The 21,239-nt window shown below is 20.0% G+C and overlaps 4 protein-coding genes across 4 annotated transcripts; 2 read left to right on the top strand and 2 right to left on the bottom strand.

Moving 5' to 3' along the window:
* Positions 1-1,630: 1,630 nt before the first annotated feature.
* PADL01_0103600 (conserved Plasmodium protein, unknown function) lies at positions 1,631-4,351 on the top strand (the record flags this gene model as incomplete). The annotated part of the gene is made up of 1 exon (XM_028683336.1): positions 1,631-4,351. One exon carries the CDS (start codon positions 1,631-1,633, stop codon positions 4,349-4,351), a length of 2,721 nt encoding a protein of 906 aa, XP_028536159.1.
* Positions 4,352-5,038: 687 nt separating this feature from the next.
* PADL01_0103500 (DNA binding protein, putative) lies at positions 5,039-6,394 on the bottom strand (the record flags this gene model as incomplete). Its single annotated transcript, XM_028683225.1, has 1 exon — positions 5,039-6,394. The coding sequence occupies one exon, from the start codon at positions 6,392-6,394 to the stop codon at positions 5,039-5,041; it is 1,356 nt and encodes a 451-aa protein (XP_028536158.1).
* Positions 6,395-7,976: 1,582 nt separating this feature from the next.
* Positions 7,977-10,688, top strand: PADL01_0103400 (conserved Plasmodium protein, unknown function; the record flags this gene model as incomplete). The annotated part of the gene is made up of 2 exons (XM_028683114.1): positions 7,977-9,339; positions 9,553-10,688. The coding sequence occupies 2 exons, from the start codon at positions 7,977-7,979 to the stop codon at positions 10,686-10,688; spliced, it is 2,499 nt and encodes an 832-aa protein (XP_028536157.1).
* A 1,266-nt stretch (positions 10,689-11,954) lies between these two features.
* On the bottom strand, positions 11,955-21,017 carry PADL01_0103300 (asparagine-rich antigen Pfa35-2; the record flags this gene model as incomplete). The annotated part of the gene is made up of 1 exon (XM_028683003.1): positions 11,955-21,017. The coding sequence occupies one exon, from the start codon at positions 21,015-21,017 to the stop codon at positions 11,955-11,957; it is 9,063 nt and encodes a 3,020-aa protein (XP_028536156.1).
* Positions 21,018-21,239: the final 222 nt, after the last annotated feature.

Below are 21,239 nucleotides of genomic sequence, written 5' to 3'. Positions count from 1 at the left end.
AAAAATTATTTTTGTAATAAATATTATTTTTTTTTTATTAAAATTATTATGTTTTACATATAACTATTAACTTTATTTTATTTTTTTATTTTTTCCATTTTAAAAAAAGGTAGCACAAAATTAGAAGAACATATTATTTTATTTTGTACCCATATTATAGTAAAAGTGCTTTACTTTCTAATAGATAATCTAAAAAATATAATGAAAATAATTAATTGTTAACATTGATTTTATATCAGAACTTTATAATAGAAGTATATAATTATACATAAATGCATATATTAATTTATTTATTTAATTATATATATATATATATATATATATATATATATATATATATATTGTTTTATTTTATTTTATTTTTATTTTTTTTTTCCGCTTTACCAAATAAGATGAACTAATAAAGGTGCTAAATATGTGACCATTGTATATATAGAAGATATATAACATTATACAGAATATATTAATATGTATATATAAAATATTTTTTTACATATATACAAAATAACATGTATATATTTTTTTTTTCTTTATTATTTATTTTATTTTTTTCATATAAATAAATACAAATATATATATATATATATATATATAATATATATATTTTTTTTTTTTTTTTTTTTTTTTAAAGTGTATATTTTTAATAGAATACAATAAAATACATATATATTATAATATTATATATGTATAAATTATTTGTCAATTTTTTTCTTTACATATATTTATATATAATATTTTTATATGTATACCCCTCTCCACGCACATACAACCATATTTCATGCTTTATTTTTTATATAAAAATACTTTTATTTTTACGTATGTATTCCTTATATAATTTATGAACATAATATATAATAATATTTGAAATACTTCTTGTAATTTTTTTTAAAAATTATTGTATAATCAAAAGAATAAAACAAATGATGAAATATTTAAACTTTTTAATTTACAAATTATATATATATATGTATAATTTTTTTTTTTTTTTTTTTTGTTCAAAATGCAGGAAAGAAAATAAGAATTAAATGTTTTAATCATGTGTAATGAAAAGTGTGCTTTAAATAAATAAATAAATAAATAAATATATATAAATATATATATTAAACTTTTTGTGCGTATTTAAAAGTATATTTTTTTAAAGTATTTTTATTTTTATTATTTTTTATTTTTTATTTTTTTGTTGGTATACGAATTAATTGTGCTATTAAAAATGAAAAATAAAAAAAATAAACACATATATAATATATTTATATGTACATAATATATATATGTGGTTATAAAAATTATTTTTTCCATCCGTTTTATGGTAAATAAAATGTTGAGTTTGAATAATTCAAGGTGTGCATAGAAAGGGGGAGAACAATATGAACACATAACCATATGTATATATAAATATAAATATATAAATATATATATATATATATATATGTGTGTGCCAATTTATTGGTATAAGTTTTTTTGTATTAACTGACCCATTTTGATGTGGATACATCTAAATATTATATATATATATATATATATATATATATTAACTTCATATGTCCTTCTCCATCGCCTTCTCATTTTTATTTTATTATTCCAATTAGGTACTCTCTTTAATATTTATTTTTTTATTTTTCATTTTATTAAGATGAGATCAAAATATTACAAGGAAGAAGAAAATAAAGGTTTTATTAAGACCCATTATTTTAGAAAAATTGATACAGAAAAGATTGATAAGAAATTAATAAACTTAGAAAATAATTTTAATAGTGAGGATGTATATTTAGACATTGTACTAAATGATAAGGAAAGAAATAATTTTGATTTTTTTCTTATGAGAATAACAGAAAGTTCAAGTGTTAATAATAGTTTAGATACATGGAATCATATTGATATAACTAATATATATAATTATATATTATATGATAATAAATATTGTAGTGATATAATAAATGAAAAGAAAGGATATTTAATATTGAAATTAAAATATACAAATGAAAATAATATTATCACTTCTTATTTTAAAGTTCATTGTAGAAATACAAAATGGGATAATGATAAAAAAGTATGGCATATACCTTTATTTTATATTTTTGAAATATCTAAACTTACTTTGTTTTTAGGAGGGTCAGTAAGTGATACTGTTCTTTATTATTTATGTAAATTATTTCATCATTTTTCTAGTATTAAAAATGTAAATACCAATCTTAAAATGAATGAGTTACCTAAGGAACAGTTTATAAAAGTGGAGGAAACATGTGACACAACCAGTAAAGAAAAAAATAACAACGATCATGAAAATACAGATGCTAATCACAACAATAATGGTATTGACAATAATATGGATGTTCAGGTTAATTGTATTAAACAGGATGGATTTTATCCCAATGATAATGATATAAAAAATTCAAGTCCAAAAGTTGTATTGGAAAAAAAAAATGATAGTAATTATAAAAATGGACTTCATTATGATACCACAATAAAGAGTGAAGTGAATAACCTAAATGATGTTTTACGTGTAAACCATATGCATGCACAACAGAAAGAAGGTGAGCAGAGTGGCATAGAGAATAATAGGATGAATAATTTACAGAATATCAAGAATGAAGAAATAAATATTATAGAAAAGGATATAGCTTTAAAGCGTAACAGTGATGTATCATACAAGGAAAAAAAAATAAGAAATGATGATGATAGGAATTGTAATACGGATGATGACACACATTATGGTTATAATGATGATAATTATTATGATTATGATGATAGTTGTGATAATAAAAATGGTAACAGTGATAATGAAAATGCTAACAGTGATAATAAAACTGGTAACAGTGATAATAAAAATTATAATTGTGATAATAAAAATTATAATTGTGATAATAAAACTGTTAACAGTGATAATAAAAATTATAATTGTGATAATAAAAATAGTAACAGTGATGATAAAAATTTTAGTTGTACTATGCAAGAAAAAAAGGTTTTAAAAGAGAGTGATAAGAATGGAGAAAAGGAAATAACCTTCAACTTTGATATTTTTATTAAAGATAATAAATTAAATTTTATCGATTATATAAAAAATGTAAGTATGTTCAGAATTGAACACATTATTATAAATAATATAGTTAAAGGGGATAGTATGTATATAAAGATAATACCATATAATGAAGAAATTGTTACTAAAATAAAACAAATGAATTTTATACAATGGAATAGAACAGAAAATATATTATTAATAAAAAAGAATAATTTTAAAAATTTTTATATGAATATAATAAAATGTTTTAATTTCAAGTTATGTTCTTATTATGATTATTTTAAATTATTTAGACAGAAAATAATGGAAAATGATTCTAAATCATTAAAAGGAAATTTTAGTGTCACAACAAATATAACAATAAATACAGAATATTTAAGTAATAAATTTAATAAAAGGAAAATGGATTATTATAATATAGAAGAAGAAAACATTGAAAAAACGAATATTAAAAAAAACATAAAAAAAAAAAAAAAATATAAAAGTGGAGTTACTGGTTATGAAAGTACAGATTCATGTAATTCAGATGAGTTATCAAATAATGTGGATTCAAGTTATTATGAAGGTAGAGAATTAGTAAATAAAATAAAATTAGTTGGTGCTGCAAATAATTATTATAAAGAAGTTATATATAATAAATTAAATAAAATCAAACATTTACGTCCACCTAATTATACATATGATCCTAAAGGATTAATTACAAAAAATGGAGCAGGAACTAAAGGTATTGAAATTTTTGATATGCCTAGTGATATCAATGAATGGAATAAAATAAGTTTTTGCATTGTTCCTAATGAAAAAAAAGATATAGATTTATATGATCCAAAAATTTTATGTAGTTTAGTTAGTGATGTTTATTTACTTAAAGAAAAAGCTTTAGATATTATATTAAAGAATTATAAGAAATGGCCTGAATATACTGACGTTTTTTGGAATACAATATGTTCTGAAAATGAATTTATTGTATGTAATAAAAATTTTAATACTAGACAAAAATTAGCTCATGATAGATTATTTAATAAACAATATTTCTATATATTTAATATGGATAGTATTAAACATTCTAATTATTATAATCCTTTATTTCTATGTAAAGCTTTAATTACATTAGGTGAAGGAATTTTTGTTCAACATCCATATGATGCAGAATATATTATTATCTCAAATTCAAATGATTTTAATGCTATACAATTTTATAATTATCTTCATGAAAAAAAAAAAAAAAAAAAAAAATTACCCTTATTTGTAACTCCAAAGTTTATATATGATTGTATATTAAATTATTCTATTTCATATCCTTCAAAAAATAAAAACCACTTCGCCTTCTCCCCATAAAATATATATATATATATATATATACACATATATATATATTTATATATTTAATATATATAATATAAATTCATTTTATATATTTTTCATCTATGTGTTTGTTTTTGTTATTCATCTGTACACTTTTTGTGCCTCCATATTTTTTTATATTTGTAACATTTTTGATATGAATATATTATTATATTATTATAATATTAATTTATTATTTTTTCATGTGTGTCTTAATAACAACCCTCAGGGTTCACCTTTATTTGTTGAACGCTCAAAATTTTATTTATTTTAAACATTGTATTATAAAAAGAAAAGCATGGAATTGTAATTTTTCCTTTTGGTTAGATGTTTGAGTAGCCATAAAACTGGCAGCACCAAAAAAAAAAAAAAAATAAATAATAAAAATTAAAATTAAAATATATGATAAAAAAATAATAAAATCAAACAATGACAAAAATATACATATATATATAAATATATATTAATTATTATTATCGTTAAGTTACAAAATGAATCAAGCAATATAAATAAATAATTTCTTTAATTAAGACACAAAAAAAATAAAATAAAATAAAATAATAATAAAAGTGTGACATATAAAAAATTGTGCAACAAAAAAAAAAAAAAAAAAAAAAAAAAACTCATATATATATATATATATATATATATATATATATTTATATATATATTTTTTTTTTTTTATGGGGAGAACATCTGATTAAGGTATGTTAAAATTTGGTTGCATGCATTTATTTCCTCATCATAATTGATAGAAGAACATTTTATCAAATTATAATTATTTTGATTATGTTTTAAGGACAAAATATTTTTATAAGTATTATTTGAGAAAGTCATTTCTTCAATAAATGATAGATTAGTCATATTCTTACATTTATTATGAATTTCATTTTTTAAATTGTTTATTAATTGAACTTTGTATTTTTCTAGAAATCCATAATTTTTATTATTTAGATTAATATGTTTGGAATATGATTGTAATTGTTTCCTATTTAAATCATATTCATTTTGATGTTGGTTTGATATATATATATTTTTCTCATTGTGTATAGTATTATTTATAGATTCCATATTTTTTATTTTTTCTTCTCTTTTTATGATATATTGATTATTGAGGTCATTATTTTTACATGTATTATATGTATTGCATTCTTGATGACTTGATTTTGTTAGTTCTTCTTGTATGATATAATTGAGAATATAAGATTTAGAATTTTTTTTGTTTTGATCCAAATAAAAATATATTTGTCTAGATGCATATGCATCTATTGCAGCATAAAGTATTTGTTCTTGTAATAGATCATAATTTAACCAGTTCGATAATCTAAATTTTTTATCTAAGAATTTTTTAAGATATATTTTAACCAAAAATTGTAATGAAGGAGGATATATAAAATTATCAATGGCATAGTTATATAAATCGAAAACATTTTTTATTTGTATATTATTTGATATAAACATATCTTTTTCATTTTTAATATCATGAGCAACTTTTATAATTTCTTCGTTCTCTAAAATATTTTTTACACTTATAGGTATATGTCCATTTAATTTGTGGATATTAAATACAAAACATAAATCTGAAGAACATAATTGAATTAAACATAAAATTTTTTTATTTTCTTCATTATTAGATAAGTTATATGCATAATTTTTTTTTTTTTTTTTTTTTTTGTTAAATATATTTATTAATTGGGAATTTATATAATTATTATCCTTTCCATTTTCAATATAAGAACTTATTAATCGATTTTCATTATTATTCTCTTTTTCATTTATATCAATAATAAATTCAGTGTCGAATCCAATAACATTTGTTTTTAAATACTTCAAAATGTTCTCTTCATATTTTTCAATATTATCTTTATTAACATATATAACAAGCCCTGGAAATTTTAGAGTATTCAAAGGTTCATATGTATTATTTTCATATGTTCTAAGAGACGAAAAACATGATTTTAAAAAACGTGTGCCAAAAGAAAAATCGAATGAATGTACATGTGATGTGTTTAAAATATGTTTAAATTGTTTCAGCATTCTTTTATTAATTTCTCATTTTTTTTTTTTTTTTTTTTTTTTGAAAAAGAAAAAAATATTATACCAAACTAAGTGAAAATTAATATATATATATATAAATACAAAATATAAAATTTGTTGGGGCAAAAAGGGGGAAGCAAAATAAATAATTACAATAAATAAATAAATAAATATATATATATATATATATATATATATATATATATATATATATATATGTTTATATGTATATTATTTATTCATTGTAGCTATATTGGTAATATCGATTCACACATATCAAAAAGGAAAAAAAAAAATAATAATTACATATATATATATATATATAATATATATGTAGGAAATGAATTATATTTTTCTTTCATATATATTTTATATGCACATGATTTATATATAGTACTTTGTTTTGGAGTTGCTATAAAAATTAGCCTCACACAAAAACATATGACATAAATATATATATCTTCAAAATATAGTTATTTATATTTTTTTATTTTTTATTTTTATATATTAATTTTAACGTAATGATTATGATAATTATAAAATATATATAAGGAAAATAATGTAAAAAAAAAAAATATATATATATTATATATATATAAATATATGTATTATATATATATATGTATTATATATATATATATTTATATATAATAGGTTAACTTCCTTATTATTGTGGTAAAATAGGAATAGTTTATCAAAGTGTGTCGGATCGTCAAAACATATATAAGTATGCAATATTATTATATAATACAAATTTGTAATTATTAAATATATATATATATATATATATATATATTATTCATATATATAATATTATTTTAAATTATTTCATTCCATGTTTAATAAATAATATCTTCCTTCTTTTATGTGAACATATATTTAAAGGAATGCACATTTGTATTTTTTTTTTTTTTTTTTTTTTTTTTTTTCTTTTTTAATTTTTTTCTTATTCATTTTTATTCTTTCTTTCATATTAAACTGTTTTCATTTTTTTTTTTTTTTTTAATCATATTATTTTTTATATTTTTACATATATATTATATATATATATATGTATATATTAACACTGTTTCATTATTACATTGTTATATATATTTTTTCATTTTTATATTATCTCAATTATATATATATATATATATATATATATATATTTTATTATGTGAAATGTATTAAGAATATATGTACATATAAAATATTTTTAAAGGTAAAAATATGAGTGTGTGCACATAAATAATATCTTAACCATATATATAATGTGTTATAACCATATATATAATGTGTTATAACCATATATATAAAATGTTATAACCATATATATAATGTGTTATAATCATATATATAAAATGTTATAATCATATATATATAATATGTTATAATCATATATATATATAATATGTTATAATCACACATATATATATATATTTATATATATGTGGGTATAATTTTATATTTATTTTATTTTACCACTATTGTATATCAAAAAATTTGATTAATATATAAAGACACCAATAAGATAATTATATGTAAACATATATATATATATATATTTTATATATTATATTTTATTTTTTTGTTATATAAGATGGCTACAAATAATAATAATAAGAACAATAGTAATAATAATAACAATTTAGAGAACATAAATTTAAGCATACATAAAATATTTAATTGTCGTCATAGTGTACCTAATAAGTTTTATGAAGATGAGAAAGAAAATATAAGGAAACGTAGATGCACTGTGGCTCATATGTATGAGAAGAATGTAAATTCCAAGAATATTAATTATGATTCTTTAACTTATAATTTTAATAATTCGATAAGAAAGAGAAGAAAATATTCACCTAATATTTCAACACACTTATATAAAAAATATTCTCCTTTAAAAAGTAGAATAGGATTAAGGAATAGTGTGGATGAGAGTATTAAAAAAAGTGCATGTATAAGATCTATTGTTAATAATACAATAAAGAATAAAACTAGAGATAGTAGTTATATTCCAAATGAAAAGAAAAGTTGTTATATTGGTGATAAAAATAATAAAATAATTTATGAAGCTTGTAAATATAATGAAAAAAATAATTATATAGATGAAAATATAAATGATAGAAAAATGTATATAAATAAAAATTTACATGATACATATATTATGAGTAATACTACACAGAGTGATAATTTTTTTAGAAGTAAAAATATTAATAGAATAAATAGTTTAATAACTAATAGAGAAACAGCACCTATATATATGAATTCTGAATCAACACTTTCAAGTTTTAATTTTGAACCCAATGTAGAACAAAAACAATCTAAATTAACATTAGATATGAAAAGTACAATATATATACCATCTGATATGTCTTTATTTAATAAAAATAAATATTCTTTTATTTCAAATATGTCTCAAGAAGATATAAAAAAGATGAATAATGAATATACATCTAAAAATAATTACAATGTAGATATTAACAATAAAATAAATGAACATTTACCTTTAAAAAGAAGACACAGTACACATGTTAGTGGTGAATATGATAAATATAATAATTCTCAATCATATCTTATGAATAAGAGATTAAAAGAGGGACAACATATATCTAAAAATAATATTCGTAGGTATAGCGATACATTAGAGTTAAATATGTTAAATAATAATATTGCACCTAATGAAAAAAATAATGAATATATTTCTAAAAAGGATGAAGATCATTATATAGTAAATTCAAATAATTATAATAAATATAATAATAACAACAATAATATGAATAATATGAATAATTCTACTGTTTTATATGAATATGACAAAAGAAATCTTCCACATCTAAAACAAAATGACAATCAACTCAATAAATCAGTCGCTTCACATTATGAAGAAAACAATCATCCTTTACTTCATACCTGCTTTTTTAAAAATGCGGAAGATTTTGAGAATAACGACATTAAAAGGAAAGGTACCCACCACACAAACAAACACATATATATATATAAATATATATATATATGTAAATATATATATGTAAATATATATATATATGTATTTATATATGTATAATTATTTATATTATTTCATACAAGTAGTATCCACACAATGATTAATCTTATTAATATTATCTTTTATATAATTTATTTTTTATTTTTTATTTTTTATTTTTTATTTTTTTTAGAAAAAGTCGAATCCAAGGAAGAAGACGAATTTGTTATGAAAAAGGATGCAGAATATGTGTTCAGTCAAAAGTTTTTTCAAGACATTTATTCTAATATTAAGAGCAAAGGGGAATTAAATTTTATAGATGAGTTGCTACAATTAGACGAAGAGAATTATATAAGTAAAAGTAAATTGAATAAAATTGTTGAGAATGCAAAGAATAAAGAAATGAAGTATCATTATATTGATAGGATGTTTTTATATCGACATGCAAAAAATGTTATAGATGATGCTGATTATGAAAAATATAAAAATAAATGTAGAAGTGAATATAAATATTTAGATGTACCATTTCCAAATTTATGTGATATAATGAATCTTAAACGTATTAGTAATGATGATGAAATTGATGACACAGATGAATTTTATGATGCTGAAGTAGCATTGTTAGAAGAATATTATTCGAGATGTAATAAACAAAAATTACAGAAAGGTAATAATATTTTCTTAGATAACAAAAAACAGAAAACCAAACTAGAAAAACAAAAAGATAAAAAAGGAAAGGAAAAAATGAAAAAAAATCAACAAGAATTAAATGAGGATCATAATAATAAAATTATTTTAAAAAATAATCAAATCAATTTTAATAAAAATGATATAACAGAAGATTTATCCATATTAGAAAAAAGAGATAAATTAATGCTCTTTATGAATAAAATGAAAAGACAAAAAGATTCTTTTTATGAATCTATTATAGATGCTCCTGACTTTTCTAAATTACTAGAACCTGTTTTCTCATTAAACGAAAGCTTCTTATTATCACATCAATTATTCAATGTACAATATGCAGCACAATTAGGACCTGTTGTATATCTAACAAAAACTGAAGATGAAAATTATATATATAGAGCTATTGAAGTAAGTAGACTATTTGAAGAAAAAGTTAAATCTATTCTTGATAATCAAAAAAATCATTCGGGTATGAAAAATAAAAGTGATTCATATGATTGTTTCACAAATGAAAAAAATCCATTCTTGCATGAACTAGATGTCAAATATTATCTTCGTATACCCATGAGTACTGGATGGAATCATTTCGGTTATTTAAAAAATCAAAATAATGTACTATTTTTTAGAAGACCTAAAAATAATTAAACAGGATGAAAAATGTATAATATAAATAAATAAAATATATATATATATATATATATATATATATATTTAATTTTACATATACTTGAGTATATGTAAATGTTTTTATCTTGTAATGTGACATAACAATCTATATATTATCAAAAAAAAATAAGTGTATAGTTACATATATATGTTATATATGTTTTTATGTGATGTATATTATTTTTATAATTCTTTTCAACTATTCCTATCCAAAAAAAAAAAAAAAAAAAAAAAAAAAAAAAAACTCATATATTTGTATTATTTTATAAAATATTTCAATTAATCATAAGAGTTTTTTTATATAGTATTCTCTTCTCAATTTATAAAGAAAACATATATATAATATATGTTGAATGAAATACTAATTTGTCAACTTTCATTTTAATAATTCTAATAATTTTTTCAGTTATTATTATTTCTTTTTACATTTTACATGCTCTTTTGTTATGGTTTTCCCTCTATGTAACATAATAAAAAATTTCATGTGTCATATATGGATATAAACAATTAATGGTATATAGAAACTTTTTTTTTTGGGGGAGATTAGAAAAAAGGTTTGAAGAAATGGTTATATGCTTCTATAGAAAAAACATCAAATGTTTTATTCTGTGAAGCAAAATTTCTTAACTTAATTTTATTCGATCATTTATTTTTCTAATTTAAATCATGGTCTTAATTTTTTTGCTTATGTGGAAAATATTTTAATATTAGTTTATAAATATGAAATTTTGTAAGAAAAAAAAAAGAAAAGACATGATATGCAAATATTATATATATATATAATATATATATATATGTATGTATTAATTTTTTTTTAATTATTTTTTTGAATTCATATATTTTTCTTCAAACAGAAAAATGAAATAAAATTGATGAATAATAAAAATCAAATGTAAATAATTGGAAAATAGTATGTAAAAAAAAAAAAAAAAAATAAATAAAAAAAAAAAGTCACACAAGACTATATTTTAATTATTATTAGATATAGATAAAATATAATATTATGCATATATATAAATATAGGCTCACATATATATATATATATATATATATATATGTAACAAAAAATATTTAAATATTTTTAAATATATAAAGTCAACTATTAATTATATTAATTATATAAATATTATTAATCATAGAAGCATTACGAAATATAAAATAAATAGCTTATGAAAAAAAAAAAAAAAAGTCCATATTGTATTATATATATATATATATATATATATATATGACACATTTAGATGCTTAACTTTTTTTGTATTGCTCTGTGGGTGTGGTTTTATGGTTTTTATTTTTGTAATTTTTATATCCTTTATTGTAACTATTTGTGTCGTACATATTATTAGATCTATTGTTGTAATTATTATTTTTGTTATAACTGTTTTTTTTATATTCATATGGATTTGCATAATTTTCATTTTTATTATTATTATTGTTGTTGTTATTATTATTATTGTTGTATGTATTATGTTCATGTGCAATATAATTTGATTCATATTTATTGGTTGAAGGATTATTTCTATTGTAGTTATAATATAAATGATCTTTCACTTTATAGGTATATGAATTTTTCTTAGTAAGCGTACTATCATCATAATAATAATTATTATTATTTTCATTATAATTATTGTTATCATTATTATTACTATTACTATTACTATTATTATTATTATTATTATTATTATTATTATCGTCATAATTACTACCATCGCAATTATTATCATCCTTACAATTATCATCAAAATGTCTATCCTCATTAATAATATTATTATCTTTAATATTATTATCTTTCATTTTGTTTATTTTTTTATTATCCTTTAAATATTTCTTTCTTAATTTCTCTTCTCTTGCTTTAGGTGCTGTCTCCATATTATCAACCACTACGTCCACATTATTCTGATAATTCTTCTTCTTTTTTTTATTTTTTGCATTCTTTTCATTTACTGTATTTGTATCATCACTTATGGTGGTCATATTTTTATTATCATTATTATTCAAGTTCTTAACGTTATATGAATTATTGAATATATCTGCTTTTGAAAATGAGTTATTATTAAAATGTTCCTTTTTTTTTCTTCTCTTAATATCTTTATCTACTTTTGAAGGAATTACATTTTCTTGAATTTTTTTTATATCTCCATCTATTTGGTCATCACACGTTAAATTTTCATCACATATAAAATTTTCATCACATATAAAATTTTCATCACATATATAATTTTCATCACATGTAAAATTTTCATCACATATCAATTTTTCATCACATATTAATTTTTCATCACATATTAATTTTTCATCACATATTAATTTTTCATCACATATAAAATTTTCATCACATATAAAATTTTCATCACATATTAATTTTTCATCACATATTAAATTTTCATCACATATTAATTTTTCATCACATATTAATTTTTCATTGTTTTCTTCCTTTTCAACTTTATTTTCTTCATTTATATTTTCTTCACTTTTTAAAAGCTCACTGTTGTCATTCATTTTAATATTTTCTTTAATATTCTCTTCATAATAATTTACTGATAAATTAAAATCATCATTGTGATAATCTTGGTTATTTTTTTCATGTGTCTGCTTATAATAATTATCATCATTACAATAATAAGAATAATTATTATTATTATAATTATTATTGTAATAATATTTTTTATAATTATTGTCATTATTATTATTATTATTATTGTTGTTGTTGTTAATTGTTGAATGATTTTCATTTAATTGATAATTATTTGATGGCATATATTTTCGATGTCTTCTTTTATTTTGACTTGGAATATTCTCCACAACATAGTCATAACTGTTTTTATGACTATGGTAATAATAATTATTTCTATCACTATTATGATAATTATTTCTATCACTATTATGATAATTATTTCTATCACTATTATGATAAATATTTCTATCACTATTATGATAATTATTTCTATCACTATTATGATAATTATTTCTATCACTATTATGATAATTATTTCTATCACTATTATGATAATTATTTCTATCACTATTATGATAATTATTTCTATCACTATTATGATAATTATTTCTATCTCTATTATTATTATTATTATTGTTGTTGTTGTTCATCTTATCATCATTGTAATCCTTTGTATAACTTACATCATCATAATTTTCCATTCCATATTTATTCCTATTACTACTAAATGTATTATTCATTTTATTTTTTTTTAAATAATGTAAATATTTTTTTCTATCATTACTACTGTTGTTGTTATCTTTAAGGTTATCATTGGAATTATTGTGATTCATATACTTATTTGTAATTTTGTTCATATCATTAGATTGATTATAATAATGATTGTTATTGTATTTATAATTATTATCATTATTATGCTTATTAAAATATTTATCACTTATACCGCTTTTATTTCCATTACTTTTATAACTTACAACACTTTTTGTATCTATTTTGTCATGTTCATCATTGTTATCATCACATTTATTAATTACCTCAATTTTATTATCTTTATTATTTTTATTATTTTCTTCATTTATGTCAACTGCTACCATATTATTATTACCATTACTATTATTATTATTATTATTATTATTATTATGTTTGTCATTTGGAATATCATCATTCGTATATACCTTTTGCACATCTCCAATTTTTGCATGCACATAAGAATCATTAGAATAGTTATTCGTATTATCACGTATATTATTATTCACATTTATATCATTCATACCATCTATCATATTATTATATGTTTCTATTTTATTGTTTGCCCTCATATGTTTGTGTACCTCTACATTTTTCCCATTCGCATATACCATATCATGATGATTATTATAATTGTATTTATTTAAATAATACTGTTTTCCTCTCACATTATTAAAGTGATAGGTATCATTATAATTACTCACTTGATAATTTGTACCTGTGATATATTTTTTCTTATGAACATTGTTATATCTCATCACATTCGTATTCATATAATTTTTATATTCTTCAAAATTATGTTGATTATGAACCATATATAAATTGTTTTTGTTCATATCATCCTTTAGAACCCTCTGGCTAGCTGTTATGTCGATATTATTTATGTGTTCTCCCATATTATTATTATTGTAACTATTTTTCCCACCATAACTATTATTTGGTATGGTTCTTCCCTCATTATATGAATTCATATTATTATGATGATAATTATTAAAATGATTGTTACTGTGATGATGATAATTATTAAAATGATTATTACTGTGATAATTATTGTGATGATGATAATTATTATGATGATAATAATTATTATGATGATAATTATTATAATGACTACTACTACTATTATTATTTTTATCATTATTATTATTATTATCATCATTATTAACATTATCATTATCATCATAATAATTATTATTATTGTCATTATTGTTACCATATCTCTTGTACATCATATTATTGTGGTGATAACCATAATTTCCCCCTTCCAACTTATCATACTCATTATAATGCACTCTATTCCTTCCACTTTTATAAGAATATCTATCTATAGTATTATTCCATAATCTATTTGTTATTTTAGAACCCTCATTCACATATGTATCAATAGCAACATTTTTATTATTCATATTATCATATGTTTTCATACCACAAGAAGGATCATAACAATTTTCCATATTCTTATCACTATTACTTATATGATTAGTATATATCCTCAAATCACAATTATTTTTTTCTTCTAATGAATATTTATTTAAAATAATATCACTACTTAAATCATTTTTTTGGTAAACCCCTTTTTTCTTTTTCATTTTTTTATCAAAAATTTCTTGATTATTTTCATCATATATACAAAGAAAGGTGTTTTGAGTTTTCATACTATATTCATCAGTAATGTTTTCTCTCGAATTAAAAAGAACCCTATTCATATCTCCTGTATTTCTGTTGTTATTAGTTATATCACCATTTTTATATATGTTATTAGTAGTATTAATATTTATATTATCAATATGTAAGTTATCAATATGTAAACTATCAATATGAATACTATCAAAATGTATGCTATCTATGGTATTTATGTTCATATTGTCCATATTGTTCACATACTTTTCTTCCATACCATTATCCTTTTTTATATTATCATCCTTCAATTGTTTCATTTTATTTATACAACTATTTCTATTTATATCATTTTCTTTGTATACGCAGCTATTAGATAGAACACTATCACCAAAAGAATCGTCATTTTTAATCATAGAACAATCACAAGAATTTGTAGAAATTGTTTCATTGTTCTTAAGTTTATCATGTTGTATGTCATTAGATTCGTTGCATACATTGTTATTTGAATAATCTTTTGGTTCTTCTTTGATGTTATTAATTTCGTTTTCTTCTTCTTTATGATCCTTTTCGTTTTTTTTTTCATCTTCATCTTTCTTCTCAATAACGTTGTGTTCTATATCATGTTTATTTGCAAATTCATGTCCATTTTTATATCCATGTTCATGTCCATATTCATCTCCATTTTTATGTCCATATTCATCTCCATTTTTATGTCCATATTCATTTCCATGTTTATTTTCCTCTTCCTCTTGATCATCCACTATCATTTCACCTTCATAGTTAATCATTATTTTACTCAATATACATCTAAACCCTTCCATATTTATAGACTGTTCAAAATGTTGCATATGCGGTTTCGTCATAGAAATTTCCAAGTTCTTAAAACTATTTTTCCTGCAATGTAGATTTTCAGATTTTGATCTTACATGCAACAAATCTATTGGTTTCTTCATACAATACAATTCTTCTATTTTCTTTTTGTTTTTTTTCTTTTGTTTCAATTCGTCATACATTTGAGATTCCTTTGCAACATTTAATTCAGTTGATGTATTAGTACAATTCACCACATTCGGAATATTTATATCTTCATTTAATAATATATTTATTTTCTCCCTATGTTTCTCTAATGTTAATCCTTTTTTTTGCCAGGTTGTCTTATTATTAATTTTGTTTCCTCGCTTTCTTCCCTTTTCTTCATTATACATATATTCATTTTTTATTAATTTGTCACCAGAACTTATTACGTTTATTACACCGTTATCTTTGTTCATTGAATAATTGGGTGTAGAAATATGAGTTGAATGTTTTTTGTATTTATAATTATCTTTATAACATGAAAATTCGGATTTGTAACAATTCATTGTTGTGTTTGAAATGGAAGTTATATTATTCATTTGTTCCTCTTCTTCATTGTTTATATGGTCAATAACCCAGGTATTTTGTGTAGCCTTCTTTTTAGTGTCAAAGGTTACATTGGTAGTTGAATTAGACGATATGATAGTTTTTCTTTCTTTATTGTTTCGCCCATATGTAGAATTACAAAATTGATCTTGTCCTTTAACATGAGGAATGTTCTGAACATTATACATGTTTGGAATATTGGACCCACTAGAAATGTTAGATATATTGGGCATGTTGGGGAAATTTGAAATGTTTGGCATATCTTGAACATTCTGAATATTTGATATATTCTTAAAATTTTGAATATTTTGTCCATTTTGAATATTTTGCACATTTTGTACATTTTGTCCATTTTGTACATTTTGAATATTTTGCACATTTTGAATATTATGGTTGATATATCCATTTGATGTTGTTACACCAATGGTATCAATTATTTTATTTCTTTCATTTTCTCCTACTATAGAGCTATAACAATTATGTTCTTTAATTCTCCTCTCTATTTTCCCTTTCTTCTTATAATATTTACTATCCTTTTTATAAGGCATTGTCATATCATAACTATTATAATCCTTTTTTCTTTGGAAATTTGTTTTGTAGGAATCATTATATGTAGAAATATGTATAGGTGCATGATCAACATAATTGCGTACATTATTATCTGCCTCTACATTTTTATTATAAAAGAAATTTTTATCTTTATAATAACTAAATCGTTTTTTTGAAATAGGATGATGATTTATGTTGTCATTGTCAGGTATCATATTTATTAAACCTTGGCAATTATTTCTAATCCTATTTTTTTCTTCATTTGTATAATTATTATAAGTGTAATTTTTATTATTTGCAATAGTTGAACCATCACAATTTATTATATCAGTAGTGAGATTTTTCTCCTCTTTATTTTCAATATTTATGTTAGGTTCATCATTTTGTGAATTCGAAATATATTGAACATCACAGTTGTTATCGGTTTTGTCACAATTAATAATATTGTTATCTCTATGATTATATATTTCACATTCTTTTTTATCATCCTCTATACTTATTATATTGTTATTTTTAATAATGCTATCTTCACATTGATCATTGTCTATATTTTGATCTTTTTCTGTATCTTCATATTTTTCTTTATCTTCATATTTTTCTTTATCTTCATATTTTTCTTTATCTTCATATTTTTCTTTATCTTCATATTTTTCTTTATCTTCATATTTTTCTTTATCTTCATATTCTTCTTTATCTTCATATTTTTCTGTATCTTCATATTTTTCTTTATCTTCATATTTTTCTGTATCTTCATATTTTTCCTTATCTTCATATTTTTCATTTATAATATCATTATTTTGAGTTGTGTTTCCCTTATGGTTATTCTCATCATTTTCATACATATTATTTCCCTCATTATCATTATATTTATTATCCTTTGACACATTACTTCTTTGATATCCTGAGTTATAATTATTATAGGAATAGTTCTGATTCTTCATATTTTTCCCACTCCTATTACTGTAATTAAAATTATACACATTTGTGTAATTTTTATTTAAACCCTTTTTCTTAAAAGTCTCATTTTTTGAAAATGAATAATAATTCTTTTCATATGATAATTCTTTATTTTCTCCAGAATGTAAAGTATTTCCACTAGTATAATTATAAGAGCTGTTCATATTATTATAATTCATATTACTTTGTATATGTGATTTGGATGAGTGCTCATTTTTTATATTATTCCTATTGTTATATTTAAAATATTTATTATTTTGTGTATAATCAAAATTTTCATCCTTAAACAAATTATTATTATCATTGATGTCGTAATAATCATCATAATCATTAACATTATTATGATAATAATAATTATTATTATTATAATTATTATGACTATTATTATTATAATTATTATTATAATTATTATTATTATTATTATATTCGGATGCCTTAACTTGTTCATTTTTATTCTTTACCTCTCCAATTTTACATTTCAAATATTGATCATTCTCCAAATAGGATACATTGTTTTTATCCATACTATTTTTATTGGAGATTTTTTTTATATCTAAATTTTCCTCCCCTCCTTTTATTTCTGTCATTCCATTTTCATCATCTCTCTTATCATTATTATCAAATGTATCATACAAACTGGGATAAACCTTAACATTACCTATATTATTATCATCCTTCTTTTTATCATTCCTATCTTTTTTATAATAATTGTTTTCTATTTCTTTATATATTATATCTGAATTATCCTTTTCCGTGACCATATCACCATCATGATTTATCTTTTCCTTATCATTATATATAGTACTATATACATTTTTTTCAAAGGATTTACTTTCGTTTTTATATGTATCACATATATTATCCATAATAATATCTTTTGATACATTATCATTGTTTCCATAAGAAACATTTTCTTCCATGTTTGTATTATTAAATTCAACAACACTATTATTTTGAGGTGATATATATGTATTATTTTCTTCATTATTTGTCTTTATTATATCATCACTAGTTGAATTACAATTATCAATATTATTAATTTTAGGTATATTATCATTAGTACTATTGTTTTTATTGTCATCCTTATGGTTTTCCTTATTGCTATTCTTATCATAAACAGCAACACTTTCATTTTGTTTTTTATCAATTTCATTTTTTTTGTTTCCATATTTATCCTTTCCAAAACAGTTAAAATTTGTGTCGTCATTTTTATTATCATAAATGATATTACGACTGGAAGTACCTTTTTGCATAGTATCATTTTCCTTTGCATCAATATAATTATTATATGGATAATAATTATTCATGGAGTTGTTCTTATTTTTGTAACTCATATGTGTGTTAACTCTATGGTTATTATGATAATTATTATTATTATGATAATAATTATTACTATTATTATTATAATTGTTGTTATAATGATTATTGTTATTGTAACCAAAATTTCCATAATTAACCAATTTCATATTCAAGGAATTATAGAAATGGTTTGAATTGTTATTTTTATAATTATTTTGATATCTATAATAATTTTTTTTCTTATTTTTTATTGTAAAACTTTCTTCATATGTATTTACTACAGTATCATCTCTTATATATGTATCATTTGTATTACCATTATTTCTGGGTGAAGAAATTCCTTTGGGAAAATAATTTTTATTAATTCTTATGTTTTTTTTCATATTCTGATCTTTGTTCATTGGACGTATATCATTTGTCTTCATATCATTTGTACATGTATCATTCTTATTGAATTCATTTTTTTTTTTATTCATATCATTACCTTGATATTCTTTACTCTCGCTAGTATATTCACTTCTTCCTGTTGCCACACTATTCGACATCTTTTTTGGAGATATCTGTTTATGGTCTTTTTCGTTAAACTCATTGTCTATACTTGTACAACCATTATAATAATTATATGGATTATAATAATGGTAATTACTGCCACTTATATTATTATTAGAAATATGACAATTTTGACTACTACTACTATTATTATTATTATTATTATTGTTATTATTATTATTATTATTATAGGTGTTATGGGTAGTACTTGTTGTATATATATTATTATATCTGTTATGAATAGTGCTTCCCTTTTTGTTATATTTCACATAATCCCCATCATGATAATTATTATTCATATTTATACCACTGCTACTGTTATTATTATTGTTATTATTACTATTATTATTATGGTTATAGTAATTATAATTATTATTATTATTGTTGTTATAATTACTATTATTATTGCTATTTTTGTAATTTCTACTCCTTCCAAAATACTCATAATTCTCTTCATTAAAATGTATCTTATTGTAATATCTATTGTTCATATTCTGATTATTGTACATTTTATTCGAACCATAATTTCCGTTGTAACTTAAGAAATTATTCCCATACTTGTTGTAACTTAAAGTATCATTTATATTTGTTTCATTTGTATTATCTGATTTCCCATAATTATTATTTCCATTGTCGTCATTTTTTATATTGTTCATTTTAATACAATTATCTGAATTGTCAACATGAGGCAAATCCGTGAGCTCTTCAGTATTTTTTGGATTTTTCTTCATTTCATTTTCTTTATTAGTAGGATCCATAATATTTTAATAAATAATATATCCCTCCCAAAAAAAAAAAAAAAAAAAAAAAACACAGAAAAGAAACGAAACGAAAAGAAAAATATAAATATATGAATAAATCTCACATAAACAAAATGAAAAGAATATTACAACACATTTGTTTTTGTAACATGTGTCCATACATATAGAAAAAAAAAAAAAAAAAAAAGTGTA

The sequence above is a fragment of the Plasmodium sp. gorilla clade G2 genome (assembly GCF_900097015.1).
Source record: "Plasmodium sp. gorilla clade G2 genome assembly, chromosome: 1".
NCBI lineage: Eukaryota > Apicomplexa > Aconoidasida > Haemosporida > Plasmodiidae > Plasmodium > Plasmodium adleri (nom. inval.).
This window is presented reverse-complemented; position numbering and strand designations above follow the sequence as displayed.